Consider the following 26,681-nt stretch of genomic DNA (forward strand, 5'->3'; position numbering starts at 1 on the left):
TTAAGTTGCAGCCAACTTAAGTCCATTATGTCATTACATCTGCAAACAATTCAAAACGTTCCCAATATGATATGCCATATTAGTTTGAAACATTAATAATAGTATACTGCCTTATTTTTAATCCTTTTCAGAGAAATACCTAGTCTACTTAGTCTTTTAAAAATCATTGTTGAACACTCAGTGTGTGGCTGAACAGAAATAGTATAGAGCTAGCAGCTATCTCGGGGGTTACTGATGCAACTAGTAATAACAGAGATTTACACTACCATCTCCCCAAATTTATCCGGAGTAGAAAGATTCCATAACATTCCCTCTCTGCCCCCCTCATTGAAAATAAGTATTTTTTTTATTCACTTCTGATTGAGATTCTTCATTATTTAATGCCCATGCAAATGGAGAATTTGTCTTTTATACCTTCCTTTCCCAAGAGACTGAATGTTTTCAGGGCAGTGAAGTGTTTTCAGAGAAGAAATTTACTACATAAAGTCTTTCAAGTTTTAAATATAAACCAACGAAAATCAAGGCACTCAATGTAGTTACATATGAGCAAAACAATTGTATTACTAAGAAAAATAAGCACAAATCACAAAGCAAGATTATCAGCAAATGTGCAAGTGGGAATAAGGTGAAATCTCATTCTTTTACAGCTTTGGTTTGAACTCGCCAGAAAGCAGCTTTTTAAGCATTTCAGTATTTTTTCCTTCTGGTGGTGAGGGCCATCTGTCATGATCTGAAGAAAACAAATGAAAGGACGTACTTTGCTGATTGAGAAACTAGGCACTTTATCTTTGTGTCCTCCCACTGCCCAACTTCAATCACTTGAAGGACATTATTTTGCAGCCCATTTCTTACCTGGTATTTCTAGAGTATGGCTGTATAAACTTAGGCCACCATCCACGATCATGGTTATCCCAGTTATGTAAGAAGCAGCTGGAGATAGTAGGAAACACACTGCAGGAGAGATCTAGCAAAAGAATGACAATTTTACTCTTTATTATACTGCTGGGAATTGCTTATGTCAAAGACCCTTCTAAAAACTTTTACAGGCAAGACATAGCAACATTTTCTACTCAGTAACATTCTCAAAGCCATCTTTACATCCACAAACATCAAGTACATAACAGATGAAAACCAGTAAGCTCTCAAAGATCAGCATCAGATGCCAAATATCAGACAAAAAAAAATGAGCATTTTATCAAAGACGCACATTCTTGGTGGAAGAGAGCTAAGTACTTTTAAGATACACTTTTTTCACATTAACATTCATTCTTTCAGTCCTCCCTGCTGGAAGTGAACCTTTTCAGGAAATAATGTTTACTATGAAACACTTCAACTGTAAGAGGCATCTAAATTAAATTTTCAGTCAAACAGCGACTACTGCCACTTGGCACTACTACACATTACTTTTTTCTTTTGTAATACTCTATCACAGTGCAAAATTAAGTCTTTAATGCTCTCCATATAATAAAGCGGCTTCAAAACAGAGACACAGAAGTAGAAATATCACAAATGTTGTGAAATACATTACCTCCTCAGGAACTGCTGACCTCTTGGCAGGAACCTTTGGTATGCTCTTTAACCATATCATTGTGCCTTGTTCTCCATAGTTTGCAACAGCAGTTTCTGAAAATACTATTCCCTATTTTAAAACAGCATAGTGAAAATTGAGTTCTCTTGCATGTGTTTAAACTGTGGTCTTGTAAAATTGTGAAGTCATTATCGGGATTTTCTGTGGGATTAAACTATCTGAACAGCACTTGAATGAAAGTTTCTAAATTGAATGGAATAGTGTAATTTATACAAGAAGATAAATTTGGCTGCTAGCCACACCTCTATTCAAGCACAATAATTCAGATTATTCCAGTTCTCCACTGTCACTTCAATATAAAGTTGAGAGTATAAAGAAGAAACTCAAAGACTGTTTTGAAATTACAAGCATTTCATATTAGCTTACAGCAGAAAACTACAAAGCCCCAAGAACAAGCTCACAACAGTTTCTTATAATCTGCAAGAATACTAGACTGATTTTATTTTCAGTTGTGGAAGCAGATTTCACAGTCAGAATTCAAACTCTCCCTACTTAGCTGCTGCAGAAATATAAAAAGGTGACTGTCTTTGCTTTGATGATTATACAGTCCAGCTTAGACTTCAGAGAGAAGAGGAAGGCTACAGCAATGGGAACACAGGGTTACATAGATTAGTTATGACAGAATCTTTGGGACTCAAACTTAAGATAACAAAATTTGAATTCATCCATGGAGTACATGCTAAGATTTCTAAGATATATGTGAAATGTGAGTGACTATATTTTGGGAGGTAGGGAAGTAACTCATGTGAAACTCTTTTTTTTAGAATGTATGTTTCCCTCCTATCTGCCCATTCCCTACACGTTACTCTGCTCCTATAAAGCAATAACAGTTTTATATGGTTACTACAGACCTAGTGTGTCCATAAAGGTGACAGAAAGATATAAAGTATTACTGTAACTAAAACATGGATTTCTGTTCACAGCTAGCAAATACTTCTCAAAGAGCCAAACCACTGAAGTGTTTGCTTGTCAAAAACTTCCTTTGACGTGTGCTAGAATATATAAATGTATGATTCATTGGATAATTAGTATGCCTGAAAAATATATTCACATAATAATGCTGTCTTAATTACTTACTTCCCCAAGACTTAATAAATCAGAAAAAACAAAGAAACAGGAAAAATAAGCCAGTAGGTCTTAATATTTAACAGATGAGTTGGGCCTCACAGAGGCTACATAAGAGCCAGTACCTGAATGATCATCACACATCTGCCATTAGGCATTCTGTGCTATACTAAATAAAGCAAGCCAGGTGTTTTAGGACAAGAAGCACAAATGGATATACAGACATCCTACAAAGACAGTAGAAGGATCTTCCTAGGGACCAGTTAACAAATCTGACACTTAACTATACTGTGAGATAAGATAAATTCTGAATGTAGAAGTAGCCGGACCTGTCTTCTTTTATTTTCAAGAGAGTAAATGTGCAAAATTAATTGTGGTTAAGAGTGAACATTACACAAATCACAACAGATCACACAATCTCAATGTCAAATGTAGGGCTTCTATACAACCTCTATCTCTGCAGTACCATGCACTAGAAAACATAGCTGGTCTTTCCATACAGTTATTTAAAACAACTGCTACACCCTACCTACTTCCTCAGAAATGTTGCAGGCATATTTTAGCTGACCTGTATAGTGGTTTCCTGTCTGCATATATTAGATTAAAAAAAAAAAAACATAACACATTTTTACATTTAATTTCTTTGAGAGAGTGTCCACTCCAAATACAGTCTTTTTATGCATAAAACTAATCTAACTTCACATGTAGAAGACAAAGTAAAAGACATTATGCAACACATTCAGAGACTTTTAAAATAATTGTGTAAACACAGTAGAAACCATCAGCACCTGAACCTCAAATAAAAACATTTTGTGAACTCAGAAATAATGTAACTGAAACACAAAGCATTTGGTAATTTTATGTCAAAGGTTTGTAAAACAGATTACCAACTCCACCCAGGTATCATTTCATTAATCTAGAAAAAAACACAAGAGTGCCAAGTCAAAGCAGAAGCAATTTTATCCCACATCTCTGGCTTGTCACCCAAACAGTACAAAACACTCTCAAATGACCTGAAGAACACAGATGAGGGAATTATAAATAAATAAATACACACATACATAAATAATTCACAAACAGTTACAGGCTATAGATTTTAAAATCCCTTTTGGTCTGAAAGTTTTAACCATGAACATATGTGATGGCTAAATTTAATCTGATTGTTTGCCATTACTTACAGGAGCAACACTGTTGATTCTTACTCCGCTGTGGGCCCACTCTAAAGCTAAAGTCTTGGTTAGGTTATTCACTGCAGCTCTTGCAGCTCCTGTATGCCTATCGAGAAAAGAAACCAAAAGAAGCATCTGTCCCCCCAGCTAACAATGCCCAATGTTAATTCTACCGCAGCCTCACTAGGGTAGTCAGAGTAGCTTTCTATGGATGGACCACCATCTGAGATAGAGAGATTTTCTAGTTTCTAAGTTTGACCATAGCTTCACAGATTAAACAAGCTATTCTACAATTTCCTGTCATTTCTCGAAATACTTATCATCTCTTCCCCAGTGTGACATAAGGTCAGCTACATTCTACTGCAGAAGTGGCTTATAAAATGAAAAACAACTAGAAGCAAAGTTCAAACTGTATAAAACTACAAAAGGTAGCCTGCACAAGGAAAGCAACACTTGGAAGGATGGTGGTCTGAAAAAGAGTTTAGATCTTCTGACAAACATGATTAAAATAAGCCACTGTTCAAAAATTACTATAGGTGGATGGCACTAGAGATACAGAGTGATCTCATATACCTTGCTGCCACAGGAAGTTAGTCTGAAATGAATACAAGCTTGAACAAATGCAGACAAAATTACTGCAGTGATGAATAGCGGACAGTGGTACTCAGAGAATTAGTTCCTTTAGCCTAGCAAAACAGAGTTAGAGGAGACAGATAAAACAGCTTCTCAAATACCAGGAAAGAAATCAGAAAACATAAGAAAACCTGACTTAATCATATGTTTAGGCCAGAAATAAATAACCTCCAGGCACACTATGAGCAAACAAACTTGACAAGTTTTATGTTCAAAATTAATACTTATGAAAATTGTACTGGATGATTTTTAGCATGAGCGGTGGCTGGACTTGTAAAGGCAAGTCTTTTTCAATAGTACATTTCTAAAACAAGTATCAATTTGGTATCTTTGGCAGTGCTTCTTTAAGCGGCCTAAATGATCCCTTCACGACAACAGGAATTTAATTTAAAATTAGTTTTGTCTATCCATCTACATGCACACACAACAGTTATTTGTGAAACTTTTTTCCACTGTTACTCAGAACTATTTTTTTTGATCTCTTGGTTCAACTCTCAAATATAGCTTTAGCCTATTCGCTGTGACAGTTCAACCAGACTTAACCAGAGTGGAGAAACTCAAATAACTGTAGCTTCAGCACCACCCTGTGGATCTCTCAATTTATTTTGTATTGCCAAGAACAAGCTAGTGAGAAAATATTTTGCTGTTCCTTAAAAATTTGAAATTTTGAAAACTTTCAATACTGAATCAGGACAACGAGAGGTAATGTAACATGTGCTCAAATCATATTTTTATATTTTCTTCAATAGACATTCAATTTCAAAGTTAAAAAAAGTAGTTTCAGAGAAGAAATTCAGATTTTTTCAATTAAGAAACTGTCAAAATACAGCATTTTGACAATTTCAAAATTTCCTTTGAAAATGGAAACAATTAATTTTCTGAGTATTATTTCTCTTTCAACAAATTGGAACTTTTTTGGTGGAAAAGTTTCAAATTGGAAGACTCCTGCTCACCTCCATTTTGAGGGTAAAGACATTTGAACAAATACAGTACACATATGGATATGGAAAGGATGCTGCATTTTCATGCAGACAGCTGTGATCATTTGTGTCAGTATAAAAGAACAACAAACGTGGTAATATATTTGTACCCATGAGCCTCTCCCCAGTCCAGAAAGGAGCAGAGCGAATAGAACCAATTCTCTGCATCAGAGACTTTCTCCAAGAAAGATGGCTACAAAGTAAGAGTAAAAAGGAAAATGGGAAAGGCAGGCATTATGTGACCCGAAGGACAAAGCCAAAACCTGAACATACTAGAAATGTTCCTCCTACTCCCCTAGCAGTCCAACTCCTGTACCTCATTACACCATCAAGACCTGTAAACTGACAGCAGAACAGGAAAACAACATGTGCCAAGTTCTTGCAAACCCTCCAGAAATGTGGAGACAGGACAAGCAAAGGTTACATTTCAATGCAACTAGTCCCACTAGCATACTATTTCCAGTGAAAGCTTCACTGGCAAGTCTTGCTTCATAGTTTCTTACAAGCAAGTTGACAGAGACCAGAGATGTCATTTACTCCTATAGTCTCTATTGAATTAATAACAGAACCTCACACAGCCAGGTAATACTCTTGCTCTCTCTTGACCTAACTACTGTATTTCTATACTCTGCTGCTGCCCAGTGCATACCTTTCTAAAATGAGGTATTTAAGAGCAGTTAGTACTTCTAGAGGAAAATTATAGAAAAATGTAAAAATAAATAAATAAAGAGTATTACGACATTCCAGGAAACCCATTTCTCACAGCAGCAGTAATGTTGACAATGACTCCTCCGTGTTCCTGCATCCAGGCATTGTACACTGTATGAAGGAGGAAGATAACCTATAAATATCAGAAGAAATGCATGCAAATGAACTTGCCAACTGGAAGCTAAATTTGGAGTCTTAACTCCAATTACACTACAGGTTTCCTGTGCAGATTCAGGTAAACAATCTGCTTTTTGTACCACAGCTTCACCACTGGATTGGTGAGGTAATAGGTATGGTCTGGGTAAGGTTCAATGTTTGCCAAGAAGCCTTTGGGTGGAAATCAAGACTTCATGCTTCTACGTAAATTACTTTAATTTCCACATTCCTAATGCTACCTGAGAATCATGTCTCATACTTAAATTTAACTTTAAATTTACATCCCTGAGGGGGACAAGTCTTTTCCTGTGTTACACACAGGGAATACAGGCCACAGAAGTTAAGTGGTTTTCCTATAGTTCTTTAAGTGAGTATCCAAGCCAACTGACTCCCCAGACCTGGCCTTAATCAGAAGATCATACTTGCCTAAATGTATGTTTATATATATGAACAAATGTAATGTACAGTTTAATGTAAAGCTTTGGATGAGATTAATGAAAACAAATATCCACTGTCAGATAAGCATCTGAAAAAAGAAGGTAGGGAGACTTTACGTTTCTTGTCTTCTGGTATTGCTGTGAAAACCAAAACAACTAAATAAAAAAAAAGCTTAATGTTCAGTCGTTACCTGCTTTGCAGCAGTAGAAGGTCCCTGTCAGATTCGTGTCTATCACAGCATTCCAGCCTTTTGCACGGATGGCTTCAGAAGGACTTGCGAATTGGCCCCCTCCATTATTCACCAGGAAGTCAATCTTCCCATGCAGACTCAGTGTAGACTTCACCAAAGCTTCTACCTGAAACAATATTTGTTAGTGTGGTATGCTGATTAAGCTATATACCCCATTTCATTCTCAGACAGTATTTTCTCTCTCATATCCATTTCACACATAAAGAGGAGGAACCAGTTTTCAGAGAGGCTGGAATATCGGTATGGCAGGTTTAGTCAGCCAAGAAGGACTGGGCTGAGTCCATGTTCACTTCGGAAATCTTCCTGGTACAATGCAAGTGCTACATAAAATATCAGCACTGAAAGAAGAGGGGGATCTATGCCACTGAAGGTTTGTAAAAACATACACACAAAAAAAAGCCTGCTACTTAAGACCTACTAAAAATCTCCTGACATTTTTCACAAGGTTGAGGGTGTTCACATCAGATGCTGGAAGAGTTCCATACAAAGTAGCTACTGTTTTTTTCATCTGACCCATATACCTGAGATTTTACATAGAAAACATAAGTTTTAACATTCTTATCCAGAAGGTTTGCACATTTACTCAAGCTCATATGTCAGAGTTAGTCTTCTTATGCAGACCAAGAAGGTTAGTTTGCTACCCTACAAAACATGAACTCTAAATTTTAAAGTGCTGGAAATACTACAAGTTGTCGTCTTTAGCAAAAGAAAGGTGAATATTTGACTAAGCAGATACCTTCTGTCTATAAGCAGGATAAATACTTACAATTAAGACCACCGTCTGACACTACCTTTGGGTACTCTAAGAAGGTATTAAAAGCAAACAGCAACAGATGTTTTATTCACTCACTCAAAGAGCTGTTAGTACGGAAAAGGAGAGGCTTAAGTTCATATGCAAGGAAAGAATCTAAACCTAGCTCTAACACTGACCTAATCTGAGCTACAGGCTGTGAACTAAGCCTTTTGCACTGCCTTCTGTTTTGGAAGTACAGCAGTTTCGCTACACAGTCACAAGAGAACTTCTGGAGGGTACGTATTCCAAAGCGTTCAAAGATTTTTACAGATACCAAAGATGATGTATTTTTCCTATTGCAAAATAGTAATAAGAACTCTATAGCAACTGCTTAATAATTTAACTTGAATCTCAAGAAATAGGGAAAATGGGACAACATGACTGTTTCCTGCTTACATTACCTATCATGACTAGATACCATGCATCACTTATTCCTACTCAAGCATATATAGAAAGTTAATCTAGCATCTGTGCTCAAACAAAACATAGACAAAAAAAAAAACCCAAAAAACCCAGCAGGAGCAATGCTGCTGCTGAAACAGATTTGACTAGGGGAAGGATTGAGTTAGCAGTAGAGAATGTCAGTAATAAAAGAACAAGCAACGCATGATCTGTATTTCACCAAGAGTGTCACCAACTCAGTTTCATAAATAGCTGCCTTACAGCTTTTGCTGCTAACAGTTCAGGTTGGTTTAACAGGATAGTATGGATTCTGTAAGAATGCACCTCCCTGAAGAAGAAAACCTAAACAAACATATAGTCACTGAAGCCTGGTTGAAAAACTAATGCCTGCTGAGAAAAAAATGCCTTATGAAAATAATTTTGATACCTAAATCACCGTCTTTAAGTTCTGAATGGCATCTTATTCCTCACATCAGTCACTGCAGCTTGTGTGATCTGACAAAGAAAAAAATCCCAAAAACCAAACACATCTCTGACAGTAGTCCCAAACCCATGACTTGTGAGAACCACCTTGCCACAAAGACTTGCAGGTTTGCTCACAACCAAAGAAAAGTAAGTTATGTCTCACGAGGCAGCAAAAGTTATGCTTTGCTCAGCTATATCAAACTCTTCTCCCTGTCAGCCTGAGAATCTTGCTTTGAATATAGTCGAAGTCATATAGTTCTCCATAAGTCACTGAAGTATGGGCTCCTTTATGGAAGAGAAATGGTTTCAGCACAAGGAATGTTTGAACAGACTAAAGCTATTCAGGCCAGGGGTGGCAGGGGGGGAGAGAGAGAAAAGGGAAAATGCTAAAAATTATAAAGAAAAAAAAAATTAAAAGAACGAAAATCCATTGAGAAGAGACATTAAAAGCAAGTTCTCAACACATGGACAAAACCTGCTATGATACATCAATTCAAAATGATTCACATGTTGTACCTTAAGAAACTCTGTTGTTCCTACTTCTCACACCATATTCTCAGGGTGATAAGAAAAAACACATATCAGTTCTGCTTTCTGAAAGCCAGCAAAGTCACAGCACAGATGGCTCCAACTGTAGCATCTTCACAATGTCTTCTGTGTTGTAGAGAAAGCAGCATTGCAGTGCTTCTCCCAAAAATGGTGACAGCAGCCACCAGCACAGTGAGAAAGAGGGTCTGGTAGAACATATTTAAAACACAGTAAGAACTGGAAAAGTTTCCTTTCTATTCCTAAATATTCAAAATCCACACAGAAAGAACTTCATAGAAAAGCCACTAAAGACTCTCTCTGGAAGCAAAGCAACACTGCAGAAGATATAGCTAACAGTTTAGGATGTACTTCTGAGAAAGACTGAAAAGAACAAAATCAGGGACTTCAGACATAACCAGAAGACTGGAGCACTTCAGTAAGGACCTTTTTTCTGTGACTGCAACTCAAAAGTATTATGCAGTAGCACACTTTCACAGGTAACTGAGATGACAGTACTCGCCAACACAGAGAGAAGGGACAAATGTCCACATGCATTCACAGCTCACCTTGAACTTGCATAAAACTCAACAGGCAAACTACCCACTACAAAGTGTTAGAGATTTGCTCTTTGGGGACTATAACTAGTAGGCATTCTTGCACAGTGATAACAGGTATTTTTACTTTGTGTTATTACCATGTTATTTTAAAGTAAGACAACAGGAATCTCTTATCCACAGCTCCCCAACAAGCCACATTCTTCTATTACAGGCTTCACACTGACAGGCATTAAGTATTTATAAACCAACTGAAAGTATGCTAAGCTATAAAGTTTATTGAAAAAGAAAAGCTACTAGTGAACTCAGACACAAGGTAAGTGCTAAATAGTGCTGTAATGAGTCCGTCTCAAGGTGCCTTGTTTGTCAGATGTCCAAGTGATAGGTTTTAGTCTCGGGGTCTGGTCCAGCAGCAGTTCTTGCTGGAGCTTGAGTATGGAAAGGGGACACTGCACAGAATTCTGAAGTGCTAATTTCAAGAAAAGCAGTAGCCTACTAGAAGTACAAGGTTTTATCTTCCACTTACCTAGATATGTCCTCTACTTATCTAGATGCCAGTTAAAGCAATGTTTATCTGGAGCATATAGCACAAAGGCTTTATAAAGGTAAAAAGTTACTCATCTCTTTATTCCCCCATCAACAGATTTGCAGTAGCTCAACGTTAAAGACACACAAACACATGCTTTCCCTTCCCAGCACCTACAAAGATAAACAGAAAATTCTTTTCATAACAGAAAAAGGATGGAGTCTCTCTCCTCCACTCTGGCCACCATTACATTGAGGCACTGGAATTAACTGATCCTTGGATTTTGGAAAAAGAGCTTGGTTTGAAAAGACACTCACACAACTGTCTGGCCTGCATCTCACCAAGAGCAAACTGACTTGTTATATTCAATACATTATATAGGCAGTGCTAGAAAATATCCAAATAATTAAAATCAGCTTCATAATCACTAAAAAGCAATACTGAGCAGTACATACACTCCAGACCACAGGAGAAGGGACACGTGCATAATCACTGCTTCAGGATAAGGCCTCATGAAGACAGAACATAGAAACCTCAGGTGCTCTTACCAGTATCCTAGAACCCTCTACTCTTCCATTTTTAACAACAAAACAGATTTGTTATCCTTTACAAAACACTCAATGGAAAACTAGCCAAAAATAGCAGCAGCAAACTCATGACAGAAATAAGCCTGACGGGTTACGCAGTAGTTGAAAACGCTCCATCTAGCAAGATTATTTCTTTCACATTAAACAAAAAGTAAACTTTGCTAGAAAGCAAGAGGGCCTCTGAGGATGACGATTAAGAGACTTAAAAATGTGAATTAAGCTATTCTCATGATACCTGCCATAAAGCTTCTGCAGCAACTAATTCACTGCACCTTCTTTGACTCTTCCTAGGCCAGAAAGAGCTCTAACAGACATATTGCAGTGTATGATGAGGAATGAATCTTCTAATGCTTGAATTTCACAGATCCAAACTAGGGCACACAAGAGGAATGAGCTATGTCATCTTCAAAGCAGGTCAGTTACTTTAAGATTTGCAACAGGAAGGAAAAAAAAAAAAGATCATCTGGCAATTTTGAAAGCACTTTCATCTTTCTTAGATCTCCTCTATTCAAAGTCCCTCCATCCAGTTTGCCTGATTATAAAATTAAAACCAGGACAAAATTCATAGGGGCCTTCAGAGAAAGAAGAACAACTAATGGAGATGGAGGGATAAAAAAACCCAAGGCATGCTACACTAAGAACAAATGGCTTGTTCCTACAGATGATCACAGTGGCTTCCTTTAAAAGATTTACTCTTAGAAAGGTTTCAGTGAGATGTCAAAGAGAAGGATATACTAAATGAATTATGTAGTTCTTCAGGAAGCTTCCTGGGCTTATTTATAGCTTGTGATGGATCAGTTCTGACATCTAAGGAGACTTGAACTCCTAAGTTTTTTCCCTTGTTGAAACATTTACAAGGTCATTCTCCTTCATACATTCTTTGGTACCTGGTATAAGAGCTGAGAAAAAGGATGTAATGACTCAAAGGGAATACTTGTAGAGGCTGTCCTCTCTACCCAACAATCACAGAATCAGAGAATCACTAAGGTTGGAAAGGACCTTCAAGATCATCAAGTCCAACCATTAATCCAGCGCCACCACGTCCCCTAAACCATGTCCTGAAGCGCCACATCCACACGTTTTTTGAAGACTTCCAGAGATAGTGACTCCACCACCTTCCTGGGCAGCCTGTTCCAATGCTCGACCACTCTCTCGGTGAAGAAATTTTTCCTAATATCCAATCTTAGGAATAATAATAATCTCTCTACCCAACAATGTGCTTCTGTGAATATCTGAGGTAGATACTATTCACTCATACTAAGCTGAAACCAGACAATGAGTTGTAAAGCTATTAATGAGTAGCATACAGAGCCCAACACAGTTGTACAAGTCTTGTTTCTTTTGGGAGGGAAGCCAAAAGTTTAAATGCCCTCCCACCCCATCTTCCACTGTAAGCAGGAAGGTACTCCTGTATTTGTGAAAATGATGGAGTTAAGTTGCTGTGTTGCCTCTACTCAAGATTTAGCCCCAAGACTAGAAAAAACCTTCACATCATCTTTTACTGACCCCTGTTCCTAAGACTCAAAGTCCCAGGCACTAAATTTTAGGTTAAGAATGGAGTAGTTTTTGAAAGTGGATGTATAATGCTCTTTGAATAGAAGTAAAAGCCCAAAGGTATTTTTTCTCTAGTCTCTGCAAGACAATCAAGTGCGAAATAGAAAAAAGTACTCGCCATTGCTGCTCTTAGCAAATACAATAAATAAGCAATAATGAGCAGTGGGTTGTGGAAAATCTGCCACATACCTCAGTTCTAAGTTCTGACAGTTTTTAGCAGTGTAAGTTACCGATTGTTAATTTAAGTTTATTTGGCTTCAGTTTACCACTGAAGCATCTAAGTGTAAGAAAGTGCTATCCTCACTACAAATTTAAAAGCTGAAAATGTGCTCTTTCTGCTCCAATAGTGCTCCAATAGCAATTTTAGAACTTAAGTAACAAGTGGCCAGGCTTTAGCAATCTTTGAGAATCTCAGCATTAAAGAACTAACAGAGGAGGACAGAGCCAGAAAAACAAGAGCTAAAGAACAAAATACAGGATGTCTCTATCCAGTAAAAATATCTACTCTTGGAGATGGACATCTGGAACAGATAAAGATTTGTTTAATGGTTACACTTAAGGTCTTATGTTAACATGCAACAGAAATTGCATTCCTTATTCAAAACTTCCACGAAATTTTCATAGTGATTTTTTTCTAAATAGGACTTCAACAGAAAGAAGTAAGAGCAGCTGGAAAACTGAAGTGAGACAAACTCTAAGACTGAGTCAATGACTGAAAAATTCAAGACTGGAGTTTAACCTACCTTATTCCTCTGAACCCTCTCTTCAGTACATCTGGATATGGAATAACAATGGTTTATAAGAACTTCCACTGGCAGAAGACACTTGGTAGAGCCTTCTCCAATACCGTATCAAAAGTTCTAAGAAAGTTCTGATGTGCCTGTAAATGAGTAGAGCTTAAAACTAAACTGGAAACAAGACAATTCTATGATGAAACTGCAGGGTAATAGCAGAGACAGACGTTTCTCCAAGTATCAGCATAGCTATCTGTAACACAGAATGCCTAAACACTTTACACAGCACTATAAAAATGGGTTTAAAAGCACTTTCAAAAAAGTTTCCCAAGTCATCTAAGTCTGTTTTGTCAAATACGTATTTAGCCGCACTTTAAATAAACAGGAAACAAAGAACAAATGGTAGTTTGTTTAGTGGAGATTGCCTCATTTCACCATCCAAGCCCTCTGCCATCTCACAGAACACTGCAGTTCCCACTAAATAATTTTTAAACTGATGCAGAAATAAGATTCACCTGCAGAAGGTTATTAAGCATGCCGGAGTACTTTCTGCAAGAACAACAACATGAAATAAGGCCTTTTCTCTCTCTTTACTTCTTTTCTTTCCTGTAGCTTTGATGATGTAAGTTGCCCTCTGACATGTCATAACCTATTATATCGCACTGCTGATGCTAGTAAATACAAACCTAAAATTCACTGGTAGGTGAAGTGACATACTGCACAGCCCCAGGGTTCATCTCCTTCAGGAGAGAAAGTCTAAATATATCACTATAAGTATTTTATGGCACGAGCTGTTCCAGGAAGGAAGAATTTTATTTTTTATTTGCCTTATGGTTGTATATTAGGACATTTCCAGAATCTACATAGCTACTGAAGGGCATTAATATTTCTTTAAGTTATGCTAGTATTTAACAGAGACTTTGAAAGATTAGGAAAAATGCAGCAATCAGTGGTTACTGGAATATTTTCTAGCTGTCTTCAAGTTAAGTTACAAGTCCAACCTGATGCTGGACTCTTAAATGTTTAATTACACAGATTAAAAAATTAGGAGGTGAATGCAGACTTCTGAAGAACCTGGATTAAGTACTTTTGCTCTTGATCTTCCATTTTTTTGTAGGAAGAATAGGAAGAAAAACCTCAACTGGGATAGTAATAGAGTTCGTAATGAGGCACACCTCAAATTGTAACAAAAATTTGAAACATGGCTAAAAATAATAGTATCTGTGGAGTTTTTTTGCTTTAATACAAGCAAAGCTGACAATGCAGGGCACTTGTGTCAAGTCACAAACATTGAGATTCCATGCTGTGACTTCCTGTTTGAAGGAAGTATTCCAAGGTCTCCATCTTCACAAGTTAACACCCCCTCACTGCTGTCATAGAAATGTGACACAGAACCATGCTGTGGTCCGGCTCAGGTCTAGAACACGCCAGTTCCAAGGCCTGCTTCTCCCAGAAATATCTGAAATACGAATGCACAGTCAGAAAAATATTTGCAATTACAAATGCTTTCTTGCTTAGGTGGCTAACAAATGGTCTTCCCTTGGAAAACACACCTTTATCTAGATCAATTTAATGCTTTAGTGCACCTTTCCCCTGATCTAAGCCACTTTTGAGAGGGACAGAGAAGACCTTTGGAGATCTGAGAATTTATATACACAAAATGCTTTTGAATTTATATACACAAAATGCTTTTAAGCCCCAGCACAAGATCACTAGTTTTTACCTCATCTTCTTTGCGGATATTGCACTGTATGGGAGTCACTTTGGCAGGACTCATGGAAGAAAATGTATTATTCAGTTCTTCTGCAGCAGCTTTTAGTCGGTCAAATTTACGAGAGGCAATAACAACATTGCAACCTGTAGAGACAAAATGAAACATCCTTCAGGTGACATAGTTAAAAATACAGTTATGCTAGTTTTTAATTAACATCATGGAGATACCGTGTAGGATGTGCATTCATTAGTCACTGACTAGGAAATACAGTGTGGTCGTTCTTGCAGGAGAGAGAAATGACTGATGTCAGATGCTTCTTAGCAACAAGATCCCACTGTGCCAGGAAAAGAGCAATTAGAAAAATGTCCATAAGATTCCCTCTCTTTCATGCAGAAGGGCAGATAGCCTGTGAGTTGCAGAGTCAGCAAAGTAGCTTTCAGACGTCACTTTTGCTGCCCCTTCTCACAGCTGCCTCATTTATCAATTATGCAATGTAAAGGTGTTTCAGGTCTTGATTACAAAAAAATGCTTGCTCCTAAAACCACAAAAATAATCTTACTGTACGCCTGGCTGTAATTTTGACTAGTGGTGAGCAAATGTAATGCTCTTCTTTTTAACCCTACAGAGTCTGAAGGAAAGGATGATAGCCTCACGAGATTAATTCCTAACTGCAGACTACAGACAGCAGGAACAGAGGCTTCCCCTGGCACCGCCACATGCTGTAGAATCCTAGCTCAGAAAGGGGAGGAAAAAAATAGGCAGGAGCTCAACCCTTCTGCTTTTTTCAGCATTTGGAGGCAAAAGGACTTATTCTACAGAAAAATAATGCAGGTGCAAAATTAATGGCAAGCACTCACACTACAACCAGTCTAGTTTCTTCTGTCAGACCAGTGGGCTCAGGACAGCTTTAAGGCTTCAGCAGTTGCTACTACATAGACTAAAACAGACCACACCAAATTAATTCCTAGTGCAAATTCTGTAGGCATGCAATTTCATATCATATCCAAGCAGGCAAGGAGGTCTTGCTCCCAGTTCCCTCCTACCACAACCTCAGCATCCCAGCAGAAGTCATCTCTTCCTCATACCAGCTCTGGTGTGCTTCTGCTCTAACATAAACCAATTTAATACCATAAACCAGCCAAAAAAAATGCTAACATCTTGCCAGGTATTTTTTTTTCTTTGTTGCTATTTTACTGAGTGGAATTTGGCCTCTCATGTGATCAAACAAACACCAGAATCAGCTCAAAATAACTAGTGTGAGTAAAGAGCAGCAAGCTGTTCACTTGGCTCAGCTGTCTTGTGAAACTATACATAAAAATAACTTCTAAAAGATTAAAAAAATAGAGTTGAATTCTTCCAGAAGGAAGTGCTGCAACTACATACACCTAGTAATGGGAGCTTCACCTTCAGTGGCCATCTTAAAATAACACTTGTAAAGATATTAGTCTCTGAAGTCTCCTGATTTTTTAAATTAAGACTCCGGTCACTTGCACAACCACCTGACTCACACAGAGTAGAGTTCATAAAATGGCACACACAATAAAGTTAAAAGTCCAACCTGATGAGGGACTTTTAAATATTTAATTACAGATTAAAAAATTAGGATGTGAATGCAGACTTCTGAAGAACATGGATTAAGTACTTCTGCACAGTAGCACAGTTGTATTTATCAACTTAAGTGCTTATTAATACACACTGATACAGAATAAGGTCCAGTGAAAGACCGTATTTTTGCTGAATACACTAACTGGGGGAAGGGGAGATTCTAACTCACTGGGGAACACTTGGTACCTACTGCACAGGCTGAAACGACTTCATTTATTTTTCTTCACAAAGAGTGACCAGACCATTTCCTGATAGGGTCAGGGCGAAAAAGGCACAAGTTTCCAGATGAAAGGTTTAAATCTGTCCAGAAGGCTTCAAAGGAGACTGGTTATAAAAACAACATACATCTTGACTGGCATTCTCTGTCTAGCCAGCCCCCATCCAAGAAAATACAGCCTAAAGTGCAAGGTATACATGTAAATAGTTCCTGGTCACGTTCTTGTCAGGGGTAGCCAGCAAGTCTGCAGGTGAGGAAGGTTACTCAGAGACTTCAGTCATAGCTCTTTCTTCATTTTCTTACATGTGCTTTGTAGAGATTTCCAGCTTTAATTTTGATTTAGGATCTTACAGATACACATTTTTGTTATTTGTATTTTGCTTGAGAAAAATAATGCAAGTACAATTAGTAAAGTAAGTACAATTTTCAGGTAACTGGGCAACGTCATCAACGAACAGTGTGATGACACTTTAAATGAGCCTCTTTAAGGCAGCATGTAAGGACAACTTAAAAAAATGCTCAGTTCTCCAGTAATACAAAGGTAGCAGAACTACCCCTCACTTCAGCTTCCACAGAGCAAGTGGAAAGCTGGGGCGACATAGGCCAGGAGAGGCAGAGATGTCTCCCAGCACACAGTCCTAACAAAGCAAGCTCTTTACTACGCAGTGAAGCGGCGTGATGCACATTTCACCAGCGCAAACCACAGGGACTGTGTGACCACAAGGCATAATGCTAGTGCTGGTATTTTGAAGACATGGTAACAAACGTTATCCAACACCAGCCTGATGTTGATGATCCCTGGCACTTATGTTGAAACCTGCAGAAAAGGTGTTGCAAGGTGGATGACTCAGAAGACTGCCTTTCACTCCAGATTTCACCACTTCTCTGTAATCAGCATGGAAAGAAAACCCACAAAGCACACACTGAAGATATACTTTATCTTCAGGACATTTCTGCCACAAGCACCGAGAGAGAAGCACTATTTCTCCAAGCTTACTGTGCAGGCAACAGTTCAAAACCACACTACTCCATAAGACTCAGTTCAACAACCAGATAAATCCTTCAGTTAAGCAAGATGAAAACTCACGTAAGAGGGAGTATGACAGAAAGGGTCCGGGCTTAATATAACCTCACTTTAACCGCTCTATTTAAAATCGCACATCTTTTAAGTGCCAGTGGGGCAAGAGCCATAGCCCCACATAACCCTCACGTCGTTCTCCTCGCTATTCTCCGGCTCCTGTGGCAACGTCCCACCCACAAGGTCCTCACAGACCCGCTCCCCGAGCACTGCCTACCCCCAAAACGCACCACAACCCCCCGAGCACTCCCCGACCCGCCCCCTCTAACTCCATCCCTCGCCTTCACCTCACGCCCGGCCCTGCTCCCCCAACGCCCACCCTGCTCCGTTGCCCCACCGGGGCTCCCTGTGGAGCCCCGCGCCCACCTAGCGCCAGCAAGTCGGCGGCGATGGCCTTGCCGATGCCGCTGCCGCCGCCGGTGACGATGGCCACCCGCCCGCGGAACAGCCCCGCCGCCAGCAGCCCGCGCGCCGCCGCCATCTTCCCCCCCCACCAGCGGCCGTCACCTCCCCCGCCACGTGACAAGAGGCCCCGCCCTCCCGCGCCGCTGCTGAGGGCTGGGGACGGCGGCAGCGGTACCGGTATCGGCACCGGCGGTGTCTGCGGCACCGGCGAGCCGGGTCGATCCCGCGTCCTGCGGCACGGCACAGCGCGGCACCGGTGCCCCGCTGGTGGCAGGTAAGGGGCGGGGGGAGGGGGGGGCGATTATCCACTGATCGGTAACGCCCGGGTTTGTTCCCGCGGTGGAGAGACCGTTGGCCGCACGTTCAGCGCCGGGGAGGGTTCGGTTCCTCAGGCAGCGTCCTGGTGCCTCACAGCACACCTCGCCCCCATCCGTGGTCTCGTCTGCTCTAAAGGGAGGGAGGGTTCGTGTTTGTCTGTACGGGTTCGGGTCACCTTCCCCAGCGACGCGGGAAGGCGCCCTGAGGAGCGCGGGGAGCGGAGCCGCAGCGGGAGAAGCCCGCGTCGTGCCCTAAAGGGGCCATGAACAACAGAGAAGGCTGCTGGCGTGCTCCTGCCAGGCGCCCGCGGACGAGTTGTGTCGGGAAGAGGCCGTGAAGGCTGAGGTGATACCATTTACCATGTCCCTAACATAGCCATTTTGTACTAAAATGCCTTCATGGTGGGTTGTAGGTTTTTTTTTTTTTTCCTCACTGAAAATCGCCCTCAATAAGCTCAGTATTATTTATTCAATTGACACAGAGGACAGCCAACATTATTTTCCTTTCTATCCCACAGTGAAGTGACAGAGCATCTTTGCCCATTGCAGGTGATTTTAACCAGCGCTGATGTGCCCAGGAGTGTGTGTCTGCATGTCCAGTATCTTTCCAGGCATCTCCTCTGTCCTTTTCAACAGAAGAGATGTTTGAAAGTATAACTCAATTTTGTCCTGTTATTTTTGCCTTAGGGGAGATGGCTAATGTGAGAACAGAGTGAGAAAAAAATTTATAAAAAGACACATATAAGTAAAGTGGGAGAATCTTTGAGTCTGTTTTGGTTTTCTCATTTGTCAAACATATTTTTTTACTTTTACCAAAACGTGTTCTAAGGTTTAATACTTTAAATCAGAGACAATTATTACATCTTTACCCTGAAGTTCAGTGTGCCTCAAAGGAAGCTGTATGACCCTCCTTTTAGGCATAGGGAAGGGGAGGCATGGGGAAGATAATCGTTTGTCCATACTCATTCAGCAAAAGGTGACAATATAGGAATGGATGTCTGGATGGTGACTTAGGCTGGTGAGGCAGCCGTTAGACAAAGTTGCCTTCCAGGTGTGTTAACGTTTGCAGAATACTTTAATATTTTAAAGCACAGTATTACTTTCTGCAGGCAAAATGTGAAGCCCTGTGGGTGACACTGCAAGAATTTTTTTTCCCCCCTTTTAATTATCTTCCACAATCTGGAGACTCCACAGGTCCCCATTAACAGTCTCTGGCTGCCCTACGTATCTTAGGCAGGCCGTACCAGCACAATCATTAATTAATCCCAGGAAGAAGCACTCATCTGTGCTAGTGAACTATATCATCATATTCCAACCTGCCTGCCATCCTGACTGAGACGCAGGCCACCAAGGAAAATCAAGTGGGCCTCTCTGCTCATATGACTTGCTTGATTTCAGTGCTCTTTCTGGAGACCACTATCAAATTATTTTTCTTCCCTATCAGGATAAATTGCTTGGTTTTTGGAATTTCTCAATAGCCATAGAAATGCCATAAATAAGGGGCTGAACACATGAGTTAAGGTTCTGTGAGTGATGGGTGGGAGGAGAAAAGGAAAAGACATAAATACTGGAGAGTAAGGAGGCAAGAAAAGGAGACATCCATTCCTTGGCATTCAGTGGAGGGTAGCCCCTTCTGGTACAAAATCTATCCACAAAGAACAGAGCTGAGATAACCAGTGCTCACAGATGTTTTCAGCAAGGCAACGGCTTCTATTCACTGTTGAGTGGGTTGCCTTTGAACCAAGGATTCAAAGTGTACCTTTTTGTGAATCAATATTACTCCAGTGGTTGAAATTCAAAATTATTAAAGCTGAAAAGAAGAAAATCTTACTAACTTCTCCTACACTTGCACTTGCTTATTTGCAAAGGAATGTTCATTTTCTTTTATTGGTAGCATTGAAACATGTTGGTCTGTCACTACGTGCAGCCAGAGTGGTAAATTCAGTAAGCAGAAGGCTATTCTTACGTATTTATGTTATTCTATAAACTTAATGTTCAGATTATTAATTTTTATGTTAGGAAATACTGTCTGACTAGACAGATGATTTTTTTTTTTTTCAGTATGTGTCAGCTTGCATCTGGAAGAAAATAAATCTGCATTTAAAGCCTCAGAGTCTTCATTTTTCATTTTTTGTTGTTAAAAACCATCTGAATCTTTTTTCCGTGGTGTATCTATCACTTAAAACATTAACCATTCAAAAATCAAAATGACACATTTAGGAAAAAGAATTCATCAGTAGTTTTTTTTCCCAGTTACCAGCTCCTTCAGAGTTGTGGGATTACCACATGTCATTCTTCAACATCTACTTTTTTATTTATAGATTGAAGAGGAAAAACTAGATTTCCTGTCTTTACAGTGTGCAGATTTTGTCTTGGCTTCGAATGAACTAGTTCAATTTGTTGAGATGAATAGGAAACTGCATTTTCAGAAAAGGCTATTTTTGTTAAAAGCTGATTTTGTGCTTTGCCAGCCTATGGCTCAGCTGATGACATCTGCCAGTCCGATACTCTGCCATGCTTTAAAAATCCTGGCAGTGATATGTACTGCCTTAATAATTCTTTATCATTAAGGGGCAGAGGACTGCTGTCCTTTGGGGGTCTGTGCCCTCCCATAGTTTGTAATCCATGTTGGCAAGGGCGAAGGTCTCAGAGTTGTTAAATACCAACCTGATGTGAGAAAACAGATGGCTCTAAACAGGAGAGAAACCTCTGTGGGATCCAAACCCTGGGAGAGGTATCCCTGGGGCCAGCAGTCTCACAAGGAGGTGAGAGCAGAAAAGATGTAATGAAAAGCATCTCAGTGCCAGATATAAAACGTTAAGGTCAAAGATGATTTGCAACAGAGGGTTTCTGCTACTTAGCCTTCAGAAAAAATCAGGCTTGCACTCCAGCAGCCTCTGGTTTCCCAGATCCCCACTCTCATGGATGCTCCAGGTTCTTACCTTTCTTCTCTGGGGTACCAAATTGCATGAAGCGTAACAACAATAATTTCTGTTTCTGTTTCCTTACCTTTCTGTGGGATTACGCAAAAGGCCTTATTGGAAATCCCTACTACCTTCACCTCTTGTTTGTGCATTCTCTCCTGTGGCAGTTTCTCCTTTCATTATCTCTTACCAGCAAGTGAGAGCTTTTCTGTTTCGTGGCTTCTGGTTTCCATGTCAGAATGCCTCCTGGTCAGCCCCAGCTGATGGTCAGGCTTTCTGGTCGATTCATCTCTTTAGGGACTTCCCCTCTGGAAAAGTACTTTACTCTCAGTGGTATCTCAGGAGATTTCAGTCTAATTAGGAGATAATCAGGATTTTACAACCTTTCATCATTATACCTAGGAATTTCATTCCAGTGATTAAAAAAAATACAGGAGATCCTGAAGACAGATGCCCCGAGTGGGCAGAATTCATAGTGGCGCAAGACGTAGAATATCAGCATCAAACAGTTTGAAACTGGTACGTAGCCAGATTTTCTTAGTGATTACTTCACATCCCGGTAATACCATACTAATGATACTGAAGCATTCACTTGTCTGCAATGGAAAGTGCTGCATTTCTAATACCCTGGCATCATGGGTCTGTGTCTGCACTTGTATCCAATCACGAGTCCCCCGAGCCAACTAATTCCTGCTGCTGGAGATACTGTCTAAATATCTTAGATTATATTTACTGTGCAATATATTAAGCAATCCTGAATCACTCCCAGGGGAATCTTCCAGTTGTCTGTCTGTACAGCCTGGCTCTTCAGCAACTCCTGGACCATAGCTGGGTGTAACTTGGAGAAAGTTCTGATCTGAAGCCCCCAAATATTTTGCCTAAATAAAAACCACATGATGTAGTTTGGTGTCGGTATTTTTCAGATAATCCTTTCCAGACTGGATTTACAGTTAACTCTGTTTTCCATTGGGCTGCATGGCTGCAACTTCTTGCTCTCTAATTGCAGGTTTCTCTGCATGGTCTCCTCATTTTTTCCTGAGTAAAGCACTTTGGTGCTTGATCTTCCCAGCACAGAGCAGAGCAGGAAAGGAGAGTCAAGACCGAGATGGTCAGGGATCTTCTGAGTAGGAAGGAAAGGAAAAAAAGCCTGAGGTCCTAGTTTTTAGTTATTGTAAAGATCAGGCAAGAGTCCAGCATGCATTAAAACATCCTGGTGAGAGCACTGCATGATTTCCTAAGGGAAGGTGAAGGAGGTCTTGCAATCCTTTACTGAAATAACCACCTGCCAGCCAGGTCTTTAGCTAGCTAGGACTATGCTGTCTTGCATTATCATAAGTGCTTCACGCCCACCACTGGTGCTTCATGGCTCTGTGGTCTTCAGACATAGCAACTCCCAGTGTTTCTTACTTGCATATGTGTGTGGGTACACACTGTGTAGAAGGTGTTTTCTCTGCACTCTGGAAAGGGAGGTGAGAGGCTCAAAATTCTGGTTTCATGTACTACATGCTTTCTCCATTTTTACTTTTTTCCTAGGCATCTGCTTGGATGCTTAGAGGAAGTACAACACCAGTTTGATTGTGTGGAGCAAGCTCGTAGTGCATCTTCCAATCCCATTTAATATAAAGGCTTCAAACTGAGAGTGGATCAGATATTATACCAATAAAAACATGCTACAGCTGTGGAAGCAGGATGCTGGGGTTTGAGTCAGTGGGACCCACTTGGTTCAGCTGTTCCTATGGTACCTTGTAATCCAGCAGTTAACTGGTGGATGGGGTAGGAATTACAATGGGCACCCACCTGCAGGATGGCCTACTTTAGCAAATACAGAAATAAGGGGAAGAGCAGGGGAACAGAGAACGCATGTCTCCACTTTATCATTGAGATTTAGGGACATCTTTTAAGTTTATTCAAGATTCTTATTTAAACCACTTCGATTGCTTTGAGGATTTCAAACCAACCTCCATTTCCAAGTCATTCTCCTTTAAAAGCCTCGGTTCTCTTTAAAGCCTAATGTGCATGTGCCATTCATTGACATTTTTAGCATAGTACAATAAACAGATCTCATCCCTATGGAGGCAATGGGAAGCTTTGAGTCCTTTGTCTTGATTTCTTTTTCTTCTAGCAGTCTGGACAAAGAAGTGGGGACACAATGGAGAGACAGCACTTCAGGCTTTCACTCTAAAAAAAGGTAGAACAGTACAGTTTGGGGATTTTGAAAAAGTTGGTATGCAAGAAAATTGATTAGGCATTTCATTTAATATAAAATAAAAATGCACAGCTGTTCTTGTATGCTGTTTTCCAGCCTTCAGTAATACTGATCTACACAGTAGTTATTCTGTGACATTTGGAAAAGTTATGGAACAGCAGAGGAAAATAAAAAGAACTGATTCAAAAAAAGATCCTCTGTAAAATGTCCTTGACTTTTAAAAAAATCCTTTGAAAATATCATCCAGAAACAATTTAGTGATACTTTGGAATGCCTCTCTTCACTACTTTTTGTTGTTGTTGTTTTGGCTGCATCCGTAGAATACTGTCAGCAAGCATTTGGGTGTTTCATGGAAGGACAGCAGGGAGAACAAGGGGCCTGAGCTGCTAAGCGTGGCACTGGGAGCCAGTGAGCCCTTAATCCACACCCAAGCAAGTCTAGTCTTCCTGTAGCTGCAGCTTCAGTGGTGGTCAACCCTTGCTGGCCAGCACAGGTTTGGCTCATGGTGCCAGCAGGATTGGTCCAGAAGCTGCTAAGCAGCATTAGCATGGAGCAGTGCTGGCACTAATGGCACCTGCCGACGCACAGGAGCCGTGAGCCAGTGATAAATAGGAAGGACTGGGCAAACTTGGGTCTGTTGGCACTTGCCTGCAGAGATTATGTTGCTTGCCCACTCTTCCCTTTACTTTCAGCTTGAGTTTCTAGCACCCTCTGCTCCTGAGGGGAAGGCGGGGAGCCTCCATTAGCAAACAGCCATAAAGTTTTTAGTGGCACGAGTCATCTTACTGCGTTATCCCCTCTGCACTGGTGCTCAGTGCCGTCTTCTGCTTTTGGCAGTCCAGCTTGAGGTCTGCTCCTGCTTGGGTGCACACCCAGAGCACGGTCATTTTTCTTGTCTCTCTCTCCAAGAAATGAAAGTGTTTTGAAGCTGGTGGATTAAGCAGGGAGGGAAAGACAGGTGTGATCTATGAGCTTTGCTGTTCGCTTTCTCCTACCTTGCTGGGATGGCATAGGCTGAGGTTTCTCTTTGTGCCTCTTGCTATTGTTATACAGACACTTAATGCAGCCTTGCAATGGGCCACTGCCATGAGGGGTAGTTTTTCTCCCCTTCCTTAGACATTCTTTTCTCTAGGGGTAGCTGCATGGTGAACCTGATGAGGGAATGCACCTGGCTGAAAATAACATTTTATTTTCTTTTAAAATGCAAAAGTTTTATTTTCAGTGAGATAAATGCCCCTGTCAAGCTCACCGCAAGCTGCACAGACGCCAGTACTTATAGGGAGGGGCTGTTCTTGCCTCGCCTTCTAACATGTCATTCATCACAGCCTTGAGTGATTGACTTGTTAGATTCAAGTAATTGTGTAATCTAGTTTGAGCTATTTTACCATGAAATGGAGACAGACGTTGTCCTCTGTTTCAGCAGGCTATGGTGAGGATGCATACATGAAAGATCATGTGGAGTCATTTCGGTATTTAAAACAGATCCAAAGCTGTTGAGGGAGCCCTACAATTTGGCCTTCTCCTAGCATAAGGTCTGAATTAAATGTGCTTTCTTACCTCGGTCTTGCCACATGTTTTTGTAGGGTCTGGGGCTGCATGTCCTGCATTAGACCAGTGTGTTTTGTCGTAACACGATTGACTGGTGACAGACAGATCTGTCTGGAACAGCTGGATGCATCTGATACCATCTATTTTTCATGTGTACAATCTGCCAGCAGATAACCTCTTTAAAAATGCTAGCGATTGGAAATAATCCTTTTGGTAACATGCATCCTCAGAAACACACACATGCACATGCACAAAGTCAGAGGCAGGGCTGGGTGGAGAAGGGGTTGGGGATGGGGAGGCTATGGAGTGAAAGGAGCAGGCAAGGATCCGTTACTGCGGAGCTCACTCTCAAGGTGTGTCTGTGGGGTATATTTCGCCTTATCTCTTCTCCATTGTGGGTAACTCACAGTGCTTCTAAGGCACAGCTTGTTTTTTGTTTCTGCAGATACCCCCTGCATGGTGTGAATGAAGACACAATACCAGTTCTTCTTATGTGTTGTACATTTTATGTGACTATAAAAATAAAAATTGATGCCCTGTGCTGCTTACTGTCTACATTTTTTCCTCTCATGTCTCCTCTGAGCAGTCATAAAAACGTTACTTGTGCTGTAGCAGGAATTTAAGATCAAGGATTTTATTAGCCTGTGGGTAGGCTCTTCTTTCCTGTCTGCATTCAAACTGGATAATTTCACTTCTGGTAGCAGCAGGATCAAGCCCTGAAAACCAATGGAAAAAACTTCCTTTGACCTAAATGGTACCAGGCCAAGCTTTTAGGCTCCCATTTTGTGTGTCAAAGACTAATACTGTCATGGGAAGTGTAAGCAGCAGTAGCTTTCCTGCATAGTAACAGAAGACTGTGCTTCTAAAAACTCCTCTACAGAGTGTTTTTGCAGAGCCGCCTCCCCAGAGTTCTCCATCTGTTTTCACGTGGTGATTAATAACAAATTGTTTGGCTAATAAACTGCTCCCTGCTATCTCTGAAATGTGACCATTTCTTTTCCTTCCCTCCCATGGACAGTTATTAGATTCCTGTCTGCTCCTGTGCTCCCACGTGGGAGACATCACGAATATTAGATGCACAGCAATTGTCATGCTTCAGCTTCACAGCAGGGCTTTTAAGGAGTGAAGATCTCGGTATATGGCTGAAAGAGTTGGTGCTGGGGACAGCTGTGTAGTGCTGAGGGCTGACCTTGTTCTTACAGGATGTAAAGAAAAGGAAGAGAGAAAAAATAAGCTTTGTGTACACAACTGTGATTTCTGCGAGAGCCCATTTTTTTGTTCACAACTATGAAGAAAATACTCCCAGGAAGAATAGGAGTGGGGTGTGGACCTGTTTGATTCACCAGCATCCTTGTGGGATGTGGGGCTGATGGTGGTGTTTTGAAGTACTGTGTTCAGAAGGTCTGGACCAGGTGGCAGAGGGCATTCCAGCTACTCCACTGGCAGAAACATGAGAAAAGAATAAACATCTACTGTGAAAACAGGCTTAAGATGAGGAGGGATCTTTGTGATTTTTTTCAATCTGACTGCTCCCTAA

At 40.5% G+C, this 26,681-nt stretch overlaps 1 protein-coding gene across 1 annotated transcript; it reads right to left on the minus strand.

Moving 5' to 3' along the window:
• Positions 1–641: 641 nt before the first annotated feature.
• PECR (peroxisomal trans-2-enoyl-CoA reductase) lies at positions 642–18,265 on the minus strand (the record flags this gene model as incomplete). The annotated part of the gene is made up of 8 exons (XM_082001807.1): positions 18,111–18,265; positions 14,854–14,987; positions 6,928–7,093; positions 6,173–6,254; positions 3,832–3,928; positions 1,529–1,639; positions 853–964; positions 642–730 (listed from the first exon to the last, which is right to left on the minus strand). The coding sequence occupies exons 1-8, from the start codon at positions 18,223–18,225 to the stop codon at positions 642–644; spliced, it is 906 nt and encodes a 301-aa protein (XP_081857933.1). The 5' UTR covers positions 18,226–18,265.
• Between the last annotated feature and the right edge of the window lie 8,416 nt (positions 18,266–26,681).

Source organism: Phaethon aethereus (assembly GCF_964289735.1).
Source record: "Phaethon aethereus genome assembly, chromosome: 6".
NCBI lineage: Eukaryota > Metazoa > Chordata > Aves > Phaethontiformes > Phaethontidae > Phaethon > Phaethon aethereus.